The following is a 25,218-nucleotide window of genomic DNA, read 5'->3' on the forward strand; positions in this document are numbered from 1 at the left end:
TTTTAAGAGAAGAATGGCACTAGGGCGAAGTTCAGAGATGCACAAAGATGGTCACGACTTAGTATCTGGGCATTAGTGCAGAGGCCGCATTGATGGCCTTCTGTCCTCGTGAGACCGATGGCTTCCCACAATTGCCATCGCAGAGCCTTCACCCAGTAGCTGATGGAAGGAGAAGCAGACAGGCCCAGCTAAGCTCTGAGCCATCCTCCTGGAATAGAGTTGTTGCAGGTGATGGGGGCAGGTGGCCCGAGGAAAGCAAGCAAGACCTGGCCAGGATATCCTACAGAAAGAGCTGCCTCGAGCAAGTAAGTCAGAGCACAGGGAGGAACCCAGTTGCAACGCCGGAAAGCAGCAATGGACCGAGCCAAGCACTCAGCCTGTGGATGTCATGTAGGAGGCCTGGCCATTCTATGGGACCTCTAAGGGAGGGAGCGGCATTTCCCGCGAGGGCAGGAATGGACTTTGGGAGCCCCTTCCCTCTGGGCAGATACCCTTTGAGCCCAGGGAGGCGGAGGAGGGCCTAGGCCCTCTCCCAAGTGGTAAGACAGACGTTGATGATCATCTCCCACGGAAGGGCTACTATCCTTGGGGAGTGGGTGGGTCTGGGTTGGTTCGGGTCGGTGGGAGGCCTGGCAGGATGGGACGGAGAGGGCTCGCTGGTGGGACTGATATGTAAACTCAGTTTGCTTCTAGGTAAAAGTCATTACTACAGAAAGGAGAGAAGAAAAGTCAAGGTTTAAAAGTGTTACCCTTGGAGATGCCGGGGCTCGAACCCGGGACCTCATATATGCTAAATACGTGCTCTCCCGCTGAGCTACACCCCCAAGTCTAACAGCCACGTTCACCAAACCTCATATGTAGGCATCCACGCCGAACCCCTCACTAGTCATCGCGGATGCCACACATTGATTACATCAGCTCCTTGGAGTATGCTCGCTATGGCCTCCCCGCCAATGTTCTCATGACAGTTTGCACCATAGTTACTGCGCGAGGAGTCAACTTCTTTGCAAGCCAAGCAAAGTAACAGTAATATCAAACCTCACCTTCTTCAAAACGAGGCAGGCTAACAACTAATACTACTTGAATTAATCCAGGCTCCTCCCTTGTCATTCACTTTTATGCTCTACTCCTTCTTCAACATGATAGTGTCCCGTGGGATTCATAATGGCGTGCGGCTCACTCACTAGCGATATTCCACCATACCTGAGAGCATGGGCAGTTCCCAGAAACATTCCTTTTCATATGTCTATGATTTCTGAGCACATGCCTTAGCTTGCAGGCCTTGAGAAACATTTTTTTTTCTTCCTGTTTGATTGGGGGCAGGCTAGTCATCTTGTTTCAAACTTTCCCAAACTATCTGTCACTGCATTTATTGAAACACCTTGTATTGAGGTCCCCGTTTGTTCGGGAAACACGAATGTGCAGGCGCCTTCTGTATGTTTACCCATCTCACCACTTGCATCGTAAGCTTCTGACGATGAGAGTTTCACTACAGTATGCCCCCTTCCTCACGTGCCATCTTTCTTGTGTCTCAACAACAACAACAACAACAGAAAAATCATTAACTAAGTATTTTTCTCTATGGTCACAAGAGTGACAAAGGAATAAATATTGGCCCAGCTGATGCCACAGTATACAAGATCGCCCGGCCTTCCCTTCCCTTCCCTCTGAGCAAGAACTCTCGGGCCTTGTTAACACCCTAGAAAGCCTACTAGCATTAGAGAAAGTGCCACCAGCACGGAAGCTGGGCTTAGGTTTTTTTTGGCAACCGTGAGCCATACATATGCCTGGTGGCTTGACCACGATCTACTCACCAGACTACGGAGGTCTCCACCGGGATATAGTCACAGTCCTTGATGAACATTATCGTCAGGAGCCGGATGAGCGTTTTCAGCCACTAGTTACCGTTGCACCAGTGAGCTCCTTACAAGGAAGTTAAAGGAAGCCACAGGTTGGGCCATCAGATCCTGAGAAACATAAAGTCAAAGTTGATCTTCACCAACCCCGCATGTGACAGAGCGCTGATCTCCAAAATACACGAAGAACACAAGATGCTTGTCACCAAAACACCAAATGATCCAATTGAAAGGAAGGGAACAGAAATAACTGGAGAATTCTCAATATAGAGTCCCAAAAGGCAAAAGACATTTGAGAAAGTGATCAACCTCCTTAGCCTTCAGGGAAATGCCCATCAAACAACTCTGAGATACCTTGGTGATCCTATCAGAAAGGTTAAAATAAAAAACAAAAACAAAATTGACAGCCAGTGCTGCAGAGGGTGTGGAGAAAGAGGAACACCCCCTCCATCGTTGGTGGGAGCTCAAAATGATGCGGCCAATTGTTGTCAGGAAAACAGGAATCAGTCTACCTCAAGATCCGGCAATTACACTGCCTGGCAAATACCCCAAGGATGCACATCCGGACGGGAAGCACATACGTTCACCTGTGTTCCTAGCAGCTTTGTTTGAAATGGCCAGACATGGAAGCCATCTAGACAGATGCCCCTCAGCCCACGAATGCATGTTGAAAATGTGGTATCTCTACACAAAGGAGTTGGGTTACTCAGCAGGACAAAACAGTGGAAGCTGGAATTACCAAGGCAAACGGAGGGCACTGCAAGAAACCTGTCCCGACTGAGGCAAAGCAGCAGCCACAGAGAGACAAGCCTTCGAAGTACTCACTCATAGATGGATGTTAGGCACAGAGGAAAGGGCCACCCACTAGCCTCTGATCCACACCTCCGGAGAAACGAGGAAACCAGGAGGACATGAAGAGAGACACCCGAAAAAGGGGACAGTGGACAAAAAACTCTGAGCACATTGGAAGCCTGGGGGAGAGGAGAAAGTGAAACAGGGCAGAGGAGGGGCACAGAAGGACATGGTTGAGACAGCCTGAATGAGGGGATGGACATAGCAGAGCAGAGCAGAGCAGAGCAGAGCAGAGCAGGGAAGGAGATACCTTAACAGAGGGAGCCAGCTAAGGTTTTAAGAGAAGAATGGCACTAGGGCGAAGTTCAGAGATGCACAAAGATGGTCACGACTTAGTATCTGGGCATTAGTGCAGAGGCCGCATTGATGGCCTTCTGTCCTCGTGAGACCGATGGCTTCCCACAATTGCCATCGCAGAGCCTTCACCCAGTAGCTGATGGAAGGGAGAAGCAGACAGGCCCAGCTAAGCTCTGAGCCATCCTCCTGGAATAGAGTTGTTGCAGGTGATGGGGGCAGGTGGCCCGAGGAAAGCAAGCAAGACCTGGCCAGGATATCCTACAGAAAGAGCTGCCTCGAGCAAGTAAGTCAGAGCACAGGGAGGAACCCAGTTGCAACGCCGGGAAAGCAGCAATGGACCGAGCCAAGCACTCAGCCTGTGGATGTCATGTAGGAGGCCTGGCCATTCTATGGGACCTCTAAGGGAGGGGAGCGGCATTTCCCGCGAGGGCAGGAATGGACTTTGGGAGCCCCTTCCCTCTGGGCAGATACCCTTTGAGCCCAGGGAGGCGGAGGAGGGCCTAGGCCCTCTCCCAAGTGGTAAGACAGACGTTGATGATCATCTCCCACGGAAGGGCTACTATCCTTGGGGAGTGGGTGGGTCTGGGTTGGTTCGGGTCGGTGGGAGGCCTGGCAGGATGGGACGGAGAGGGCTCGCTGGTGGGACTGATATGTAAACTCAGTTTGCTTCTAGGTAAAAGTCATTACTACAGAAAGGAGAGAAGAAAAGTCAAGGTTTAAAAGTGTTACCCTTGGAGATGCCGGGGCTCGAACCCGGGACCTCATATATGCTAAATACGTGCTCTCCCGCTGAGCTACACCCCCAAGTCTAACAGCCACGTTCACCAAACCTCATATGTAGGCATCCACGCCGAACCCCTCACTAGTCATCGCGGATGCCACACATTGATTACATCAGCTCCTTGGAGTATGCTCGCTATGGCCTCCCCGCCAATGTTCTCATGACAGTTTGCACCATAGTTACTGCGAGGAGTCAACTTCTTTGCAAGCCAAGCAAAGTAACAGTAATATCAAGCCTCACCTTCTTCAAAGCGAGGCAGGCTAACAACTAATACTACTTGAATTAATCCAGGCTCCTCCCTTGTCATTCACTTTTATGCTCTACTCCTTCTTCAACATGATAGTGTCCCGTGGGATTCATAATGGCGTGCGGCTCACTCACTAGCGATATTCCACCATACCTGAGAGCATGGGCAGTTCCCAGAAACATTCCTTTTCATATGTCTATGATTTCTGAGCACATGCCTTAGCTTGCAGGCCTTGAGAAACATTTTTTTTTCTTCCTGTTTGATTGGGGGCAGGCTAGTCATCTTGTTTCAAACTTTCCCAAACTATCTGTCACTGCATTTATTGAAACACCTTGTATTGAGGTCCCCGTTTGTTGGGGAAACACGAATGTGCAAGGCGCCTTCTGTATGTTTACCCATCTCACCACTTGCATCGTAAGCTTCTGACGATGAGGATTTCACTACAGTATGCCCCCTTCCTCACGTGCCATCTTTCTTGTGTCTCAACAACAACAACAACAACAACAACAACAACAACAGAAAAATCATTAACTAAGTATTTTTTCTCTATGGTCTAAGAGTGACAAAGGAATAAATATTGGCCCAGCTGATGCCACAGTATACAAGATCGCCCGGCCTTCCCTTCCCTTCCCTCTGAGCAAGAACTCTCGGGCCTTGTTAACACCCTAGAAAGCCTACTAGCATTAGAGAAAGTGCCACCAGCACGGAAGCTGGGCTTAGGTTTTTTTTTGGCAACCGTGAGCCATACATATGCCTGGTGGCTTGACCACGCTCTACTCACCAGACTACGGAGGTCTCCACCGGGATATAGTCACAGTCCTTGATGAACATTATCGTCAGGAGCCGGATGAGCGTTTTCAGCCACTAGTTACCGTTGCACCAGTGAGCTCCTTACAAGGAAGTTAAAGGAAGCCACAGGTTGGGCCATCAGATCCTGAGAAACATAAAGTCAAAGTTGATCTTCACCAACCCCGCATGTGACAGAGCGCTGATCTCCAAAATACACGAAGAACACAAGATGCTTGTCACCAAAACACCAAATGATCCAATTGAAAGGAAGGGAACAGAAATAACTGGAGAATTCTCAATATAGAGTCCCCAAAAGGCAAAAGACATTTGAGAAAGTGATCAACCTCCTTAGCCTTCAGGGGAAATGCCCATCAAACAACTCTGAGATACCTTGGTGATCCTATCAGAAAGGTTAAAATAAAAAACAAAAACAAAATTGACAGCCAGTGCTGCAGAGGGTGTGGAGAAAGAGGAACACCCTCCATCGTTGAGTGGGGAGCTCAAAATGATGCGGCCAATTGTTGTCAGGAAAACAGGAATCAGTCTACCTCAAGATCCGGCAATTACACTGCCTGGCAAATACCCCAAGGATGCACATCCGGACGGAAGCACATACGTTCACCTGTGTTCCTAGCAGCTTTGTTTGAAATGGCCAGACATGGAAGCCATCTAGACAGATGCCCTCAGCCCACGAATGCATGTTGAAAATGTGGTATCTCTACACAAAGGAGTTGGGTTACTCAGCAGGACAAAACAGTGGAAGCTGGAATTACCAAGGCAAACGGAGGGCACTGCAAGAAACCTGTCCCGACTGAGGCAAAGCAGCAGCCACAGAGAGACAAGCCTTCGAAGTACTCACTCATAGATGGATGTTAGGCACAGAGGAAAGGGCCACCCACTAGCCTCTGATCCACACCTCCGGAGAAACGAGGAAACCAGGAGGACATGAAGAGAGACACCCGAAAAAGGGGACAGTGGACAAAAAACTCTGAGCACATTGGAAGCCTGGGGGTGAGGAGAAAGTGAAACAGGGCAGAGGAGGGGCACAGAAGGACATGGTTGAGACAGCCTGAATGAGGGGATGGACATAGCAGAGCAGAGCAGAGCAGAGCAGAGCAGGGAAGGAGATACCTTAACAGAGGGAGCCAGCTAAGGTTTTAAGAGAAGAATGGCACTAGGGCGAAGTTCAGAGATGCTCAAAGATGGTCACGACTTAGTATCTGGGCATTAGTGGAGAGGCCGCATTGATGGCCTTCTGTCCTCGTGAGACCGATGGCTTCCCACAATTGCCATCGCAGAGCCTTCACCCAGTAGCTGATGGAAGGAGAAGCAGACAGGCCCAGCTAAGCTCTGAGCCATCCTCCTGGAATAGAGTTGTTGCAGGTGATGGGGGCAGGTGGCCCGAGGAAAGCAAGCAAGACCTGGCCAGGATATCCTACAGAAAGAGCTGCCTCGAGCAAGTAAGTCAGAGCACAGGGAGGAACCCAGGTGCAACGCCAGGAAAGCAGCAATGGACCGATCCAAGCCCTCAGCCTGTGGATGTCATGTAGGAGGCCTGGCCATTCTATGGGACCTCTAAGGGAGGGAGCGGCATTTCCCGCGAGGGCAGGAATGGACTTTGGGAGCCCCTTCCCTCTGGGCAGATACCCTTTGAGCCCAGGGAGGCGGAGGAGGGCCTAGGCCCTATCCCAAGTGGTATGACAGACGTTGATGATCATCTCCCACGGAAGGGCTACTATCCTTGGGGAGTGGGTGGGTCTGGGTTGGTTCGGGTCGGTGGGAGGCCTGGCAGGATGGGACGGAGAGGGCTCGCTGGTGGGACTGATATGTAAACTCAGTTTGCTTCTAGGTAAAAGTCATTACTACAGAAAGGAGAGAAGAAAAGTCAAGGTTTAAAAGTGTTACCCTTGGAGATGCTGGGGCTCGAACACGGGGCCTCATATATGCTAAATACGTGCTCTCCCGCTGAGCTACACCCCCAAGTCTAACAGCCACGTTCACCAAACCTCATTTGTAGGCATCCACGCCGAACCCCTCACTAGTCATCGCGGCTGCCACACATTGATTACATCAGCTCCTTGGAGTATGCTCGCTATGGCCTCCCCCGCCAATGTTCTCATGACAGTTTGCACCATAGTTACTGCGCGAGGAGTCAACTTCTTTGCAAGCCAAGCAAAGTAATAGTAATATCAAACCTCACCTTCTTCAAAAACGAGGCAGGCTAACAACTAATACTACTTGAATTAATCCAGGCTCCTCCCTTGTCATTCACTTTTATGCTCTACTCCTTCTTCAACATGATAGTGTCCCGTGGGATTCATAATGGCGTGCGGCTCACACACTAGCGATATTCCACCATACCTGAGAGCATGGGCAGTTCCCAGAAACTTTCCTTTTCATATGTCTATGTTTTCTGAGCACATGCCTTAGCTTGCAGGCCTTGAGAAACATTTTTTTTTCTTCCTGTTTGATTGGGGGCAGGCTAGTCATCTTGTTTCAAACTTTCCCAAACTATCTGTCACTGCATTTATTGAAACACCTTGTATTGAGGTCCCCGTTTGTTCGGGAAACACGAATGTGCAGGCGCCTTCTGTATGTTTACCCATCTCACCACTTGCATCGTAAGCTTCTGATGATGAGAGTTTCACTACAGTATGCCCCCTTCCTCACGTGCCATCTTTCTTGTGTCTCAACAACAACAACAACAACAACAACAACAACAACAGAAAAATCATTAACTAAGTATTTTTCTCTATGGTCACAAGAGTGACAAAGGAATAAATATTGGCCCAGCTGATGCCACAGTATACAAGATCGCCCAGCCTTCCCTTCCCTTCCCTCTGAGCAAGAACTCTTGGGCCTTGTTAACACCCTAGAAAGCCTACTGGCATTAGAGAAAGTGCCACCAGCACGGAAGCGGGGCTTAGGTTTTTTTTTTGGCAACCGTGAGTCATACATATGCCTGGTGGCTTGACCACGCTCTACTCACCAGACTACGGAGTTCTCCACCGGGATGTAGTCACAGTCCTTGATGAACATTATCGTCAGGAGCCGGATGAGCGTTTTCAGCCACTAGTTACCGTTGCACCAGTGAGCTCCTTATGAGGAAGTTAAAGGAAGCCACAGGTTGGGCCATCAGATCCTGAGAAACATAAAGTCAAAGTTGAGCTTCACCAACCCCGCATGTGACAGAGCGCTGATCTCCAAAATACACGAAGAACACAAGATGCTTGTCACCAAAACACCAAATGATCCAATTGAAAGGAAGGGAACAGAAATAACTGGAGAATTCTCAATATAGAGTCCCAAAAGGCAAAAGACATTTGAGAAAGTGATCAACCTCCTTAGCCTTCAGGGAAATGCCCATCAAACAACTCTGAGATACCTTGGTGATCCTATCAGAAAGGTTAAAATAAAAAACAAAAACAAAATTGACAGCCAGTGCTGCAGAGGGTGTGGAGAAGAGGAACACCCTCCATCGTTGGTGGGAGCTCAAAATGATGCGGCCAATTGTTGTCAGGAAAACAGAATCAGTCTACCTCAAGATCCGGCAATTACACTGCCTGGCAAATACCCCAAGGATGCACATCCGGACGGGAAGCACATACGTTCACCTGTGTTCCTAGCAGCTTTGTTTGAAATAGCCAGACATGGAAGCCATCTAGACAGATGCCCCTCAGCCCACGAATGCATGTTGAAAATGTGGTATCTCTACACAAAGGAGTTGGGTTACTCAGCAGGACAAAACAGTGGAAGCTGGAATTACCAAGGCAAACGGAGGGCACTGCAAGAAACCTGTCCCGACTGAGGCAAAGCAGCAGCCACGAGAGACAAGCCTTGAAGTACTCACTCATAGATGGATGTTAGGCACAGAGGAAAGGGCCACCCACTAGCCTCTGATCCTTACCTCAGGAGAAACGAGGAAACAAGGAGGACATGAAGAGAGAGACACATATGTGGACACCTGAAAAGGGAGAGTGGACATGAACCTCTGAGCTCATTGGAAGCCTGGGGGGAGAGGAGAAAAATGAAACAGGGGAGAGGAGGGTCAGGCGAAGGACATGGATGAGACAGCCTGAATGAGGGGAGGAACAGAGCAGAGCAGAGCAGAGCAGGGAAGGAGATACCTTAACAGAGGGAGCCAGATAAGGCTTTAAGAGAAGAATGGCACTAGGGAGAAGTTCAGAGGTGCACAAAAATGGCCACGACTTAGTGTCTTGGCATTAGTGGAGAGGCCCCATTGATGGCCTTTTGTCCTCGTGAGACCGATGGCTTCCCACAATTGCCATCGCAGAGCCTTCACCCAGTAGCTGATGGAAGGATAAGCAGACAGGCCCAGCTAAGCTCTGAGCCATCCTCCTGGAATACAGTTGTTGCAGGTGATGGGGGCAGGTGGCCCGAGTAAAGCAAGCTAGACCTGGCCAGGATATCCTACAGAAAGAGCTGCCTCGAGCAAGTAATTGAGAGCACTGGGAACCCAGTTCTAATGCTGGGGAAGCCGCACTGGACCGATCCCTAGCCCTCTGCCTGTGGATGTCATGTAGGAGGCCTGGCAATTCTATTGGACCACTAATGGATTGCTTTAGTAGGCACTGGCAATGTCCTTGGCTTGGTGTTTTCCTTCTAGTTTTTCTCTGGGCTGGATTTGTGGATAAGTGTTGTTTAAATACGTTTGTTTGTTTTTTTTTATAATGGAAAGTCGTGTTTTCTAATCTATAGTGTCTTGATTTTGCTGGGTATAGTAGTCTACTTGGCATTTCTTTGTGTTTCTTAGTTTCTGCATAATGTCTGTCCAGGACCTTCTGGCTTTCAAAGTGTGCATTGAGAAATTGGGTGTTACTCTGCTGGGACTGCCCTTATGTTTTACATCTGGCCAGCCAATTGGTAGCACTGACACTGTCTGAAACATACTTCCACAGATTAGAAAATGAACCACAGCAAAATCCATGTGCTGTTAATTTAACAGACATGTTAAATAACATAAAGTATGAAAAGGGTTTCAAAAGTGTTCTTTACAGTGTATGGTAAACCAACAGAAAGATCGTTAACTTGTATTTCCTTTTCAGAATATAATGTAGGTAATGTAAGCACTCCCATGTTCACAAAGAGACTAAAGAAAGAAGAAAAGATAATGAACTCATCACCAGTGTCATAGTAATTGGGCAAGGCTTCTCAAACTTTTCCATGTCAGATCATTTTGGATTTGTTTTAAATGACCAAACATTGCTTTGTTATGAGAAGAAAAATCTCAAACCAACAAACAGTTCATCTCACACTTGTTATACATTTTAAAATGTATGGAAGCCTAGCATTGTGTTTCATGCCTATAATCCCAGCACTTGGGAGGTGGGGGGTTCACAGATCTCTATGAGTTCAAGGCCAGCATGTTCTACAAACTGATTTCAAGGACAGATTGGGCTGTTCCTCAGAGAAACCCTCTGTGAAGAAACAAACAAAAATAAAAATCAACAATGATAAAACACATATTATACCAGAAAACTCAGCAATAACCCCTGAGGTTCTTGGTCTCACTAATAAAGGAAGTTTTACAAAAGACTACATGGAAATGTGATGACAATAAAATATGTAGATTTATTTATGGTCTTTTCTGTCTATGGGTATTCTACATGAATGCATACAGGTAGAGCCCTTGATTTCTGGTGATCAGAGTGTCAGAACCCCAGGAACTGGAGTTACAGTTGTTCATGATCCTCCACTATATTGCTGAGAACTGAACAAGGGCAACCTGCAAGAACAAGGTCTCCTGAGTGCTCAGCCATCTCTCCAGCCCCTGGAAGACAATGCTCATGCTTGTAGAGGACTTGCTCTTGCAGAAGACCCAGGTTCGGTTCTCAGCATTCACCAGGAGGCTCACACCCCTGTATAACTGCACTTCCAGGAAAACTTTCATGACATTTCTGCCATTTCTGACCTCGTTGGGTACCAGAAAAACTCCCACACAAACAATAAAATAAATAGCCCTAAGGAGGAAAACAAAGAAATGAATCACTGCAAATCGACAGGGCAGGTAAGCTACAAATCTCCGCAGCAGCTGTCCCCAGGAATCCGTGTAGCAGAAGCAGAGGAAACGCTGTATCATTTGATGTAAGCCTGCAGGGATGACTCCCACATGGTTAATAAGCAGCCACAGAGTAGGGAGGGGGCTTCAGAGAAAGAGTGAAGCTCAACAGTGTTAGGGAAGCAGGAAGAGTTAGTGAAACCACACCTAGAACGGAGAAAGAAAAGTGTGCAGGTCGTCCTGATGATTGGCGTGGAGGTGTGCTTGGTAGTCAAGCTGTGTGCTGATATCATGCCTGATTCTAGTTCTGTTCTCCTCCGGGATCTGATCATTGCCCCTTTTATACTCAGTTTCCCCACTTAAAATAAATGAATCATCCTCTCACTCGGCTCCAAATATAAGTCCTTTCCATTTTCATTAGAGAATGCATGGAAGTCAGATAATAAATTTAGGAAGCCACATTTGGCGAGACAAATTCCTAAGTTTTCTTACTCAGAAGTACATTGTCCTACTGTCCACGCATTCAGTTCCCAGTTATAGGACTTGCCTCACTGGCTCTGATCTTGCAATAGATCTGAAAGCAACATTGTCAAGATTCTTCCATCACCCCGCCCAGTACCACCGAAGAAAACAAAAACAAAGTGTGGCATTGAATAAAATTCATTATAAAACCAACTTTCCCACAAGAGAAACAGACACACCCTAGAGGCAAAGGAAGGGTACCTGATTCCACTCCTTGAGTGGTGTGTGACTGGCTGAGACTTGCTAGCAGGCAGGAGGAAGGCTGATGCTGGGTGCTGTCATGTGATTTGCGAGCTGGAGTGCCCCTCCCTCGCTCCCCAGGGCTCTGTCCCAGAGCCTTCTCTCAGGTCCCTGGGCTCCTGGTTTCCGTTCTTGCATCTCTCAGGTCAGAGTAAGTAAGGCTTTGATCCCAGAGACTGGAGGCGAATGCTGGGGGTGTGAGGCCAGCTGGGCTCTAGGAGGGAAAGACAGGAGGTGGAGTTTGGGACAAAGGAGGAGGGCTTGGGTGTAGACCACAAGGCAGGGGGAAGGGGAGGCTGCTCCGGAGCTTGCAGCCACCAGGGAGCTTGCAGCCTCTGTGCAGAAAGCAGAGAAGCAGACACCCCCAGTATCCCCGCCTGCCTGCTACCCCCACCCCATATCCTAGCTGCTTTCCTACACCTTCTCTGCCTCCTTTTAGAGTCTCAGAACCGAGCCTGGGCTTGGAGGAGCCCTCTCTTAGAGAGGCGAGTGTGAGAGAGAGAGAGAGAGAGAGAGAGAGAGAGAGAGAGAGAGAGAGAGAGAGAGAGAGAGAGAGAGGGAGGGAGGGAGGGAGGGAGGGAGAGAGAGAGAGAGAGAGAGAGAGAGAGAGAGAGAGAGAGAGAGAGAGAGAGGCAACCTTCTGCCATTACTGACCCAAAAGCTGTGCAGCGCCGGAGGTGGTCTCTGGAGTTGCATCCAGGGCAAAAGACTCACAGACCCCAAAATAGTTAGAAGAGCGTCCTCACTGGAGCTCAAGGCTCGAAAGGAAATGGCGGCTGGGGAGCAGGGAGGAATGGAGGAGGACAAGTCCTGAATCCTGTTTCCCAGTCACAGCTTCTTCACTGAGTGTGTAGACACAGCCCCACCCCACCCCACCGCCACGCCCCTTGCCCTGTAAGCTTATCTGTGCCTGCCACTGCCTCCTTGCTGGGACACCTGGAAAGAAGGGGCGGCCTGCTCTCTGTCGCTGCAGCATGGCCAGGGGGCACGGGAAGGTTTGTGTCTCCACCGCGCACCCCCACCCTATCTATCACACAGCGTTTGCCACACTGAAGGAGCACAGAGAAGGTGGCAGGACCTGCCAGGGTATGCTTACCTCACCTGCGAGGGAAGGAAGGGTGCGGGGCAGAAAGCCCACTTGGAGGGCAGCCGGGCTTAGTTAGAGAACCATTCTCAAGGACAAGATGCAAAGACTATGTGAACGTGCCTTTGGCGTCTGCTCTTCAGTCTCTCAGTCTCGGTGCCTTCTCTATTTCCTCTTCCCGCCCCCACCCCACCCCAATCTCTACCTCCAGGACAGAAAAATAACAATCCGGACATGGAAGAAGTCTCCAGGGAGAAGGAAGGAGGGCCTTGGAAGCAAGCACAGGTGGGAAATGGTAAAGAGCCACAGGAAGAGGCACAGTCAGAAGCAGCTTTTCCTCTGGAAGACAAAGAAACGTCAGAGAGCCAGGCAAAGGCAGGAGATGAGGGGGTGCTGCCAAGGCGCCAAGGGCAGCCAGAGCCCCAGAGAAGGGCAAAGCAGGAAGGAGGGCCAGAGAGACAGGGAAAGCCAGAATTTAGTAAAGGGAGCCCTGCTGTAAAGCGCCCAGCTGAGGACCACCTGCCCAGAAAAGCCAAAAGGAAAACCAACAAGGGGCTGGCCCACCGCATCAAGCAATATAAGGAGGCCATTCACGATCTGCACTTCAGCAACGAGGACATGATCAGAGAATTTGACAACATGGCCAGGGTAAAGGAGGATGAGAAAAGAACAAGCAGAAGATGGCACAGATCTTCTGGATGCAAAGAAGTTTGCAGGACCCTTTCTACCCAAGGGGCCCAAGGGAATTCAGGGGTGGCTGCAGGGCACCTCGCAGGGACATCGAAGACATCCCTTATGTTTAGTTCCCCTTGGGCACTCATAGGGCATAGTGCTCTAACCTTATGCAGCTGCTTTGATTTAGGCCTTCCCCATGTAAGCTGCAGCCTGTTTGACCCCACTCCCTGCTGTGTTCTGATCCCAGTGTAGTTGATTTCCCTTCACTGCATGGGAAGATATTCAGAGTGCACTGTCAATCCCAAGTACATAAGCCACAGAACCCTCTATTTGGCATCAGCCCACTTTTGTGAAACTGCAACAGAGTAATCTGCATGGAGAAAACGAGTCTGGGAATTACTTGTGTCGTTCTTTATTGTTCTGTCAACAGTTTATTGTCTCCTAAGGTGACTGACTGCTCCTTCTGGGCATAAGATACAGGAGTTGGGAAGTAGTCATAAGCACTCACAGGTTGTTGCATGGGCGAGTGGAGTCATTGCGATGTTTATTTCCTGGGTGTAACATGGAAGGTAGCATTGTATTACTCCTGTGGCTGCATGAGGGAAGAGTCAATCTGTCCTTTACTGCTGTAAGGCCGAACCCCCGATGCCTGTGAAATGGGGGTAAATCTTACCAGGTAGGGGTGTGGGGGGGGGCAGTGACTGAAGCACTGAGAATGTAAACTGCTATGGTTTGCTCCTGCTCTCCGCCCTCCCCACTAGGAGCTCTGGAACCTGGTCAGACACTTGGTGTGGGCCAAGGCAGGTCTCCACTTTGTCCAGGACTAAGTCCATATAGCTGAGAGTCCGTGCCATGGCTCCATGCTGCCATGCCTCTTGTCACAGTTCCTTTCTCCTCTCAGGACACTGTTGCTGATGGTGATCCAGAGGCTCTGCTAGAGCAAAGAAACCCCTTAGCCCAACAACAGGATAGAGACACCCATTCTCGACTCCAATAGAATTGTGTTCCCTGTTGGGGAGGCCCCAGTTATCATTTGGGTCTTGATAATCCATGAGATGCATGGGGACCCTCTTTCTTGCCTTTTGTCTATTTCCACACAGCCCCTCCATAGAACTGAGATAGAGGCGAACGATGCAGCAAACAGTGTCAATGAACAGGTGCCATGCTGTTCTCCGCAGTCACCTGAGCGTTCACACACCTTTCTTCGGGGTTTGTTTCCCCAGAAACTCAGGTCAAGCCCTCTCTTTCCATTTCCACAGACTCATCACCACCACTTTGTGAGGCTTCCCTCTATCTGATTAGGATTAGTTTATTTCTTTACAGTTGTTTTAAAATAGACCTTTTGGTAATAGTTCTGTATGTTTCCAGAATTATTACAGACATGACACCCAGTTTCCATGTTCTCCATAGCAAGTGTCAACTCTTAACTAATGCCTGTCATTATGATGATTCAGTTGCCAAAATCCACACTAATGCTTTAATACATACTGAATAATGTGCCCTATTCACATCCTCCAGTGTCCCTCTCTCTGTTGTAGGAGCCTGCTTATGCTACCACATTACATTTTAAATCATATTTCTGAGGATTCCACATCTTCCTTGGGAGTTTTTCAAAGTTCACCTAGTTGTAATGACCTTATCACTTTCGAAGCATAGTTTTTAGATATTTATTGTCTCACAAGATGGCTTTGCTTTATGTTTTTCTTCTTAGTGCACCCATAGCTTCGTCTTCTTCCTGTTGCTGTGATATACGCTATGGCTTAAAAAAAAAAAAAAAAAAAAAAAAAAAAAAAAAACTAGAAGAGGAAAGAATTATTTATTGCAGCTCATGGGTTATGGTCACTGTCCATCATCAAGGGAACCCAGGGCCGGAACTGGAGGCATGAGCTTTAAAGAAAATTACTACCGGCTCTCGTCTAGGTTCACAGTAAGGTACCTTTCATATACTAGGCCTTATCTGTGTAGCTATGATACTTACTGCCCACAGTAGTCTGCGACCTCCTACATCAACTAGAAATCAAGAATACGCCCCACAGAAATGCCCACACGTCATCTTCATGATGCAGTACTTCAGTTGAGACTCTTCCCAGGCATCAACTTGACCACCCAGTTTAGCCGTCACATCTTATGCTAATGCAATTTTGGAGAAAGAAATCACAAGTGTAAAATTCCATTCTTGTCACATCATATAAAGAATAAAAAGAATATTAAAGCATATATGGTATAGTAGTGGCAGGAATGTCATGGAAATGTCCAACCACTTTTTGATTGGTTTTAAATCCTACTTCACAAGATGAAACCCATACCTCAAATTATTATTGGTCCAAGAATTTAAGGATAAATAGATTGGTTTTAAATCCTACTTCACAAGATGAAACCCATACCTCAAATTATTATTGGTCCAAGAATTTATGGATAAATAGGTCATAGGCCCTAGGGGAGCACCCGTTGCCATTATGTGGCTAAATGGGCATAGTATTAAACTAACTCCTAATGACTTTTAAGCCTGTGTATCTTTAAACCCTCGTCTACAAACCGCAGAAATCTACAACTGGCCAATGTTGCAGAGCATAAAAGAATATAGAATATTCATACCTAAAAGTAACACATATACTACAGCCCCACGAGCTCACATATGAACTCAGCATGGTTTCACAGCATCTAGAAAACCTGTGGAAGCCCTAATCAGATGGAGCTATTGGCAATTGTTACCTGCTAGGAGGGGGAGAGAAAGTTTCTCTGTAAGAGTGTAGCGTCGTCCGCACTTGATGTCTGTTCTGAGATATCTACAGTATGTATATCAATGTCACTATTGTAATCATCATAGAAACTCAACTTCATTAGTATATCAATGGAGACTCACATGGTCTCGGGAGAAGGGCAGGTTCCCTTCTCCCAGGTATTAGAGTTCAAATGAGTATGTGTTTGTCTCATAATAGAGGCTGAAACTCCTGGATCATGGCACAACATTGGCTTTCCTAATGACTTCTAAGTCAGCTGGTTCCTACTTTGGTACTATATGTAAGGATATAGCAATGGAAGAAGCGCATGGGACAGTCATGTGCTATGGATGTCCTTTCCTGCTACACACCATCCCGGACCCATTTTCCAAATGCAGGTGGGTAATAATGGAGGATAAGACAAGGAATAAGTCTAAGCCCAACTCCCCTTTCTATTAAATGAGCAGAAAAATGCTCACCCACAGGATTGCCTGTACCTTTGCTGATAGCATATGTGAGCGTGATGGCAGATGCCATTATGTATATATGTTTCTCATACTGGTTAATGAATACAGCACTGTTGGCCAATAGGAAAGGAGATAGGAGGGACTAGGAGACAAGGAGGAAAGAGGAAGTAGGAAGGAGGGGTCAAGATGGAGAGACTGGAGAAAGCAGAATGCCGGCGGCTCCCCAGTAAGAGAAGACCATGTGGAAATACTAGATTAACAGAAATGGGTTAATACTTAAGACAGAGCTAGCCGATAAGAAACAAGTAACTGGCCAATAGCATTATATCAAATACAGAGTCTCTGTGTGTTAATTGGGGCTGGCACGATGGCGGGACAAGACCGGCTGTGGGAGGAAAAACCATACTCCTTACATATAGCGCCCATGTGGCTAATAATAACTTCCACTTAATATATAACAAAATCTTAAAAAAGGGTTTTAGAAACAAAAGAACAGAGACAAGCAAGGTTTCTTGGTAGCAGCATTTTTCTCGGTTGGACTCTGCTTTGCAAGAGACAACCAGATTAGTGGTGCATGGCTCCTTTATGAAAAGTTTCCTGACTCAGCATAAGCTGGAAAAAACTGCAAGGCTTTTAAGAAACTCTGCTAACAATTTATTTGTGTGTATGAGAGATGGCAATGGCAGTGACCACATCTCCAAGCCGGCAGCATGCTTGCTGGATGGCAGCAGACCAAGGCAGTGACCACAGCTCTCAGTGCTGGAGGTAAAATAGCCTCCTCCATGTTTGATAAACCAAGGCAGAAACAACAATGACTTTCATTTAGCAATGTCATGGCAAAAAAAAAAAAAAAAAAAAAAAAAAAAAAGATAAAGATTTACAGTAAAGACAGATTCATATTAAGAAAAACCTCTAAAGGTTTACAGTATGTTTTAAAATATACATAGGCTTGGGAGAGAAAAGAAATAAAGTGGTTTTAAAAATACAGGGAGGAGCTGGGTGTGGTGGCACATGCCTTTAATCCCAGCACTCAGGAGACAGAGGCAAGCAGATCTCTGTGATTATAAAGTAAACCTGGTATGCAGAGTGAATTCCAGGACAGATAAGATTTACACAGTGAAACCCTGTCTCAAAAAATCAAAAAAATGAAAAAATAGAAGAAAGAGAGTAATGATAAAGACACGTAAAGATGGAAAGCTCAGAGAGAATCTGGATACTGTATGGGGTTATATTGTCTTTGTATCTTTTGACTGCTGAGGAAATAACAACAACTATTCAAGGAAATACTGCTGGATTAATTCAATTTATATATTTTTAAAATGCTTTGACTCAAAAATTTAAGTCCAAGGACAAGTTACTGGGGAAAAGGATTTCTATTTTTTGTTTCCACAGAAAATAAAAAGCTGTGGATTCCTTCCAGACTAATGTGGTTTGAGCAAGCCAGACCCCCTGAAACAGCATTCCTGGGGATCCAACAGCTAAAACATGGCAGCCTTGCAGACTACAGCCAGGATTTCTGCATCTTCTTAGGATCCCTATAACAGCGCCCCCTGTCAGCAGAAAGTAGTTTGGAAAGAACGACACCCAAATTCCCAAATATTGTTTATAAATGTTTGTTTTCATTTAAATGGGGTTGGTTATAAATGGTTAATGACCGCAGCCAATCTTTTTAAAGGTTAAAAAGGGGATTATGATATAGACATGATTACTTTGTTTTGGAATGGATTTTCATTTATGGATACAAATTTAAAGTCAATTTTGTGATATGTATATTTCTCCTTTTGTTTAGGTATTATGTTTTCATAGCTCATTTAAATATAATGTATAACTTAATACAGATTTTAGATAGTTACCTATAATATCAAAACTTATAGTTAGGTGAGTTAGGTTTTCTAGATATGTAGAGATGTATTTGAGATGAATAGGCATTCTTCAAACCTTTCAAAGACCTACAGAATATGACATTTAAAATGGTTTAGGGTTTTCTTGGCAGTGAGACATAATTGCTCCTGGCAACACCACCTGCGTCAGAAAGGAAGATGGACATTGAAGAAACTCATTATGGAGATTACTTATAATATGGCAAAACTAGCACTTTGAACAATATACTGCTCTTGTCTGGACTGTTTGACTTTATGCTGTATAAACTGGACATGCAAGACCCACTGAAAAGTGTCTGCTGATTCAAGATGGACATTGCTACAGAGTTCCTGCTTCATGGAAGAGTCTGCCAGACAGTCTTCAGGACACAGAGAGAAATGACTGACAAACTGACAGTACAAGAAGACAGTTTAAAGTTTCCTGCTTTGCTGAAGAGTCTGCTAGACACACTATGTCCTATGAGCTAAAGATGAAAGATTACAGAGGAACTTCAGATGACTGACAAGGCAAGATATTTCTGTCATTTCTAGAATTTATATACTATCCTTCTGTGGTGTTTGAAGGAGTTGAAGACAGATAGTTATGGTTATAGTTTTCCTTAGTTAGGCTTGAAGATAAGTTACATATAGAACTTTAGACTCACAAATATAGGATAGATTATAGAATAGTTTCTTAAATCTTGCTATATGTTAATGGGCTAAATAGTGTTAACTGTGATTCTTATTTGATAACTGTTATGTGATATATTTTGCTATGTTAAGGTTAAAACTCTTCTAGGGCCTATGACCTATTTATCCTTAAATTCTTGGACCAATAATAATTTGAGGTATGGGTTTCATCTTGTGAAGTAGGATTTAAAACCAATCAAAAAGTGGTTGGACATTTCCATGACATTCCTGCCACTACTATACCATATATGCTTTAATATTCTTTTTATTCTTTATATGATGTGACAAGAATGGAATTTTACACTTGTGATTTCTTTCTCCAAAATTGCATTAGCATAAGATGTGACGGCTAAACTGGGTGGTCAAGTTGATGCCTGGGAAGAGTCTCAACTGAAGTACTGCATCATGAAGATGACGTGTGGGCATTTCTGTGGGGCGTATTCTTGATTTCTAGTTGATGTAGGAGGTCGCAGACTACTGTGGGCAGTAAGTATCATAGCTACACAGATAAGGCCTAGTATATGAAAGGTACCTTACTGTGAACCTAGACGAGAGCCGGTAGTAATTTTCTTTAAAGCTCATGCCTCCAGTTCCGGCCCTGGGTTCCCTTGATGATGGACAGTGACCATAACCCATGAGCTGCAATAAATAATTCTTTCCTCTTCTAGTTTTTTTTTTTTTTTTTTTTTTTTTTTTTTTAGCCATAGCATATATCACAGCAACAGGAAGAAGACGAAGCTATGGGTGCACTAAGAAGAAAAACATAAAGCAAAGCCATCTTGTGAGACAATAAATATCTAAAAACTATGCTTCGAAAGTGATAAGGTCATTACAACTAGGTGAACTTTGAAAAACTCCCAAGGAAGATGTGGAATCCTCAGAAATATGATTTAAAATGTAATGTGGTAGCATAAGCAGGCTCCTACAACAGAGAGAGGACACTGGAGGATGTGAATAGGGCACATTATTCAGTATGTATTAAAGCATTAGTGTGGATTTTGGCAACTGAATCATCATAATGACAGGCATTAGTTAAGAGTTGACACTTGCTATGGAGAACATGGAAACTGGGTGTCATGTCTGTAATAATTCTGGAAACATACAGAACTATTACCAAAAGGTCTATTTTAAAACAACTGTAAAGAAATAAACTAATCCTAATCAGATAGAGGGAAGCCTCACAAAGTGGTGGTGATGAGTCTGTGGAAATGGAAAGAGAGGGCTTGACCTGAGTTTCTGGGGAAACAAACCCCGAAGAAAGGTGTGTGAACGCTCAGGTGACTGCGGAGAACAGCATGGCACCTGTTCATTGACACTGTTTGCTGCATCGTTCGCCTCTATCTCAGTTCTATGGAGGGGCTGTGTGGAAATAGACAAAAGGCAAGAAAGAGGGTCCCCATGCATCTCATGGATTATCAAGACCCAAATGATAACTGGGGCCTCCCAACAGGGAACACAATTCTATTGGAGTCGAGAATGGGTGTCTCTATCCTGTTGTTGGGCTAAGGGGTTTCTTTGCTCTAGCAGAGCCTCTGGATCACCATCAGCAACAGTGTCCTGAGAGGAGAAAGGAACTGTGACAAGAGGCATGGCAGCATGGAGCCATGGCACGGACTCTCAGCTATATGGACTTAGTCCTGGACAAAGTGGAGACCTGCCTTGGCCCACACCAAGTGTCTGACCAGGTTCCAGAGCTCCTAGTGGGGAGGGGCGGAGAGCAGGAGCAAACCATAGCAGTTTACATTCTCAGTGCTTCAGTCACTGCCCCCCCCACACCCCTACCTGGTAAGATTTACCCCCATTTCACAGGCATCGGGGTTCGGCCTTACAGCAGTAAAGGACAGATTGACTCTTCCCTCATGCAGCCACAGGAGTAATACAATGCTACCTTCCATGTTACACCCAGGAAATAAACATCGCAATGACTCCACTCGCCCATGCAACAACCTGTGAGTGCTTATGACTACTTCCCAACTCCTGTATCTTATGCCCAGAAGGAGCAGTCAGTCACCTTAGGAGACAATAAACTGTTGACAGAACAATAAAGAACGACACAAGTAATTCCCAGACTCGTTTTCTCCATGCAGATTACTCTGTTGCAGTTTCACAAAAGTGGGCTGATGCCAAATAGAGGGTTCTGTGGCTTATGTACTTGGGATTGACAGTGCACTCTGAATATCTTCCCATGCAGTGAAGGGGAAATCAACTACACTGGGATCAGAACACAGCAGGGAGTGGGGTCAAACAGGCTGCAGCTTACATGGGGAAGGCCTAAATCAAAGCAGCTGCATAAGGTTAGAGCACTATGCCCTATGAGTGCCCAAGGGGAACTAAACATAAGGGATGTCTTCGATGTCCCTGCGAGGTGCCCTGCAGCCACCCCTGAATTCCCTTGGGCCCCTTGGGTAGAAAGGGTCCTGCAAACTTCTTTGCATCCAGAAGATCTGTGCCATCTTCTGCTTGTTCTTTTTCTCATCCTCCTTTACCCTGGCCATGTTGTCAAATTCTCTGATCATGTCCTCGTTGCTGAAGTGCAGATCGTGAATGGCCTCCTTATATTGCTTGATGCGGTGGGCCAGCCCCTTGTTGGTTTTCCTTTTGGCTTTTCTGGGCAGGTGGTCCTCAGCTGGGCGCTTTACAGCAGGGCTCCCTTTACTAAATTCTGGCTTTCCCTGTCTCTCTGGCCCTCCTTCCTGCTTTGCCCTTCTCTGGGGCTCTGGCTGCCCTTGGCGCCTTGGCAGCACCCCCTCATCTCCTGCCTTTGCCTGGCTCTCTGACGTTTCTTTGTCTTCCAGAGGAAAAGCTGCTTCTGACTGTGCCTCTTCCTGTGGCTCTTTACCATTTCCCACCTGTGCTTGCTTCCAAGGCCCTCCTTCCTTCTCCCTGGAGACTTCTTCCATGTCCGGATTGTTATTTTTCTGTCCTGGAGGTAGAGATTGGGGTGGGGTGGGGGCGGGAAGAGGAAATAGAGAAGGCACCGAGACTGAGAGACTGAAGAGCAGACGCCAAAGGCACGTTCACATAGTCTTTGCATCTTGTCCTTGAGAATGGTTCTCTAACTAAGCCCGGCTGCCCTCCAAGTGGGCTTTCTGCCCGCACCCTTCCTTCCCTCGCAGGTGAGGTAAGCATACCCTGGCAGGTCCTGCCACCTTCTCTGTGCTCCTTCAGTGTGGCAAACGCTGTGTGATAGATAGGGTGGGGGTGCGCGGTGGAGACACAAACCTTCCCGTGCCCCTGGCCATGCTGCAGCGACAGAGAGCAGGCCGCCCCTTCTTTCCAGGTGTCCCAGCAAGGAGGCAGTGGCAGGCACAGATAAGCTTACAGGGCAAGGGGCGTGGCGGTGGGGTGGGGTGGGGCTGTGTCTACACACTCAGTGAAGAAGCTGTGACTGGGAAACAGGATTCAGGACTTGTCCTCCTCCATTCCTCCCTGCTCCCCAGCCGCCATTTCCTTTCGAGCCTTGAGCTCCAGTGAGGACGCTCTTCTAACTATTTTGGGGTCTGTGAGTCTTTTTGCCCTGGATGCAACTCCAGAGACCACCTCGGCGCTGCACAGCTTTTGGGTCAGTAATGGCAGAAGGTTGCCTCTCTCTCTCTCTCTCTCTCTCTCTCTCTCTCTCTCTCTCTCTCTCTCTCTCTCCCTCCCTCCCTCCCTCCCTCCTCTCCTCTCTCTCTCTCTCTCTCTCTCTCTCTCTCTCTCTCTCTCTCTCTCTCTCTCTCTCTCTCTCTCTCTCTCTCTCTCAGCACTCTCTCTAAGAGAGGGCTCCTCCAAGCCCAGGCTCGGTTCTGAGACTCTAAAAGGAGGCAGAGAAGGTGTAGGAAAGCAGCTAGGATATGGGGTGGGGGTAGCAGGCAGGCGGGGATACTGGGGGTGTCTGCTTCTCTGCTTTCTGCACAGAGGCTGCAAGCTCCCTGGTGGCTGCAAGCTCCGGAGCAGCCTCCCCTTCCCCCCTGCCTTGTGGTCTACACCCAAGCCCTCCTCCTTTGTCCCAAACTCCACCTCCTGTCTTTCCCTCCTAGAGCCCAGCTGGCCTCACACCCCCAGCATTCGCCTCCAGTCTCTGGGATCAAAGCCTTACTTACTCTGACCTGAGAGATGCAAGAACGGAAACCAGGAGCCCAGGGACCTGAGAGAAGGCTCTGGGACAGAGCCCTGGGGAGCGAGGGAGGGGCACTCCAGCTCGCAAATCACATGACAGCACCCAGCATCAGCCTTCCCTCCTGCCTGCTAGCAAGTCTCAGCCAGTCACACACCACTCAAGGAGTGGAATCAGGTACCCTTCCTTTGCCTCTAGGGTGTGTCTGTTTCTCTTGTGGGAAAGTTGGTTTTATAATGAATTTTATTCAATGCCACACTTTGTTTTTGTTTTCTTCGGTGGTACTGGGCGGGGTGATGGAAGAATCTTGACAATGTTGCTTTCAGATCTATTGCAAGATCAGAGCCAGTGAGGCAAGTCCTATAACTGGGAACTGAATGCGTGGACAGTAGGACAATGTACTTCTGAGTAAGAAAACTTAGGAATTTGTCTCGCCAAATGTGGCTTCCTAAATTTATTATCTGACTTCCATGCATTCTCTAATGAAAATGGAAAGGACTTATATTTGGAGCCGAGTGAGAGGATGATTCATTTATTTTAAGTGGGAAACTGAGTATAAAAGGGGCAATGATCAGATCCCGGAGGAGAACAGAACTAGAATCAGGCATGATATCAGCACACAGCTTGACTACCAAGCACACCTCCACGCCAATCATCAGGACGACCTGCACACTTTTCTTCTCCGTTCTAGGTGTGGTTTCACTAACTCTTCCTGCTTCCCTAACACTGTTGAGCTTCACTCTTTCTCTGAAGCCCCCTCCCTACTCTGTGGCTGCTTATTAACCATGTGGGAGTCATCCCTGCAGGCTTACATCAAATGATACAGCGTTTCCTCTGCTTCTGCTACACGGATTCCTGGGGACAGCTGCTGCGGAGATTTGTAGCTTACCTGCCCTGTCGATTTGCAGTGATTCATTTCTTTGTTTTCCTCCTTAGGGCTATTTATTTTATTGTTTGTGTGGGAGTTTTTCTGGTACCCAACGAGGTCAGAAATGGCAGAAATGTCATGAAAGTTTTCCTGGAAGTGCAGTTATACAGGGGTGTGAGCCTCCTGGTGAATGCTGAGAACCGAACCTGGGTCTTCTGCAAGAGCAAGTCCTCTACAAGCATGAGCATTGTCTTCCAGGGGCTGGAGAGATGGCTGAGCACTCAGGAGACCTTGTTCTTGCAGGTTGCCCTTGTTCAGTTCTCAGCAATATAGTGGAGGATCATGAACAACTGTAACTCCAGTTCCTGGGGTTCTGACACTCTGATCACCAGAAATCAAGGGCTCTACCTGTATGCATTCATGTAGAATACCCATAGACAGAAAAGACCATAAATAAATCTACATATTTTATTGTCATCACATTTCCATGTAGTCTTTTGTAAAACTTCCTTTATTAGTGAGACCAAGAACCTCAGGGGTTATTGCTGAGTTTTCTGGTATAATATGTGTTTTATCATTGTTGATTTTTATTTTTGTTTGTTTCTTCACAGAGGGTTTCTCTGAGGAACAGCCCAATCTGTCCTTGAAATCAGTTTGTAGAACATGCTGGCCTTGAACTCATAGAGATCTGTGAACCCCCACCTCCCAAGTGCTGGGATTATAGGCATGAAACACAATGCTAGGCTTCCATACATTTTAAAATGTATAACAAGTGTGAGATGAACTGTTTGTTGGTTTGAGATTTTTCTTCTCATAACAAAGCAATGTTTGGTCATTTAAAACAAATCCAAAATGATCTGACATGGAAAAGTTTGAGAAGCCTTGCCCAATTACTATGACACTGGTGATGAGTTCATTATCTTTTCTCTTCTTTCTTTAGTCTCTTTGTGAACATGGGAGTGCTTACATTACCTACATTATATTCTGAAAAGGAAATACAAGTTAACGATCTTTCTGTTGGTTTACCATACACTGTAAAGAACACTTTTGAAACCCTTTTCATACTTTATGTTATTTAACATGTCTGTTAAATTAACAGCACATGGATTTTGCTGTGGTTCATTTTCTAATCTGTGGAAGTATGTTTCAGACAGTG

General features: G+C 46.7%; 2 protein-coding genes and 2 non-coding genes across 4 annotated transcripts; 1 reads left to right on the forward strand and 3 right to left on the reverse strand.

Moving 5' to 3' along the window:
- Window positions 1–752: 752 nt before the first annotated feature.
- On the reverse strand, window positions 753–824 carry Trnaa-agc (transfer RNA alanine (anticodon AGC)). The gene has a single exon. It is a non-coding gene; the product is annotated as a tRNA-Ala (tRNA).
- A 2,913-nt stretch (window positions 825–3,737) lies between these two features.
- Trnaa-agc (transfer RNA alanine (anticodon AGC)) lies at window positions 3,738–3,809 on the reverse strand. Its single transcript has one exon. It is a non-coding gene; the product is annotated as a tRNA-Ala (tRNA).
- A 9,095-nt stretch (window positions 3,810–12,904) lies between these two features.
- Window positions 12,905–13,815, forward strand: LOC127218066 (transcription elongation factor A protein-like 4). Its single transcript, XM_051179075.1, is given in 2 exon segments — window positions 12,905–13,348; window positions 13,351–13,815. Coding segments are annotated over 2 exon segments (567 nt in total). The 5' UTR covers window positions 12,905–12,921; the 3' UTR covers window positions 13,491–13,815.
- A 7,493-nt stretch (window positions 13,816–21,308) lies between these two features.
- On the reverse strand, window positions 21,309–22,015 carry LOC127218067 (transcription elongation factor A protein-like 4). Its single transcript, XM_051179076.1, has one exon. It carries the CDS (start codon window positions 21,996–21,998, stop codon window positions 21,429–21,431), a length of 570 nt encoding a protein of 189 aa, XP_051035033.1. The 5' UTR covers window positions 21,999–22,015; the 3' UTR covers window positions 21,309–21,428.
- Between the last annotated feature and the right edge of the window lie 3,203 nt (window positions 22,016–25,218).

Source organism: Phodopus roborovskii, unplaced genomic scaffold, assembly GCF_943737965.1.
Source record: "Phodopus roborovskii unplaced genomic scaffold, PHOROB, whole genome shotgun sequence".
NCBI classification, from domain to species: domain Eukaryota; kingdom Metazoa; phylum Chordata; class Mammalia; order Rodentia; family Cricetidae; genus Phodopus; species Phodopus roborovskii.

Bases quoted from the DNA above. Each gene is read 5' to 3' on its own strand.
- LOC127218067 (XM_051179076.1), bottom strand. From the start codon at position 21,998: ATGGAAGAAGTCTCCAGGGAGAAGGAAGGAGGGCCTTGGAAGCAAGCA.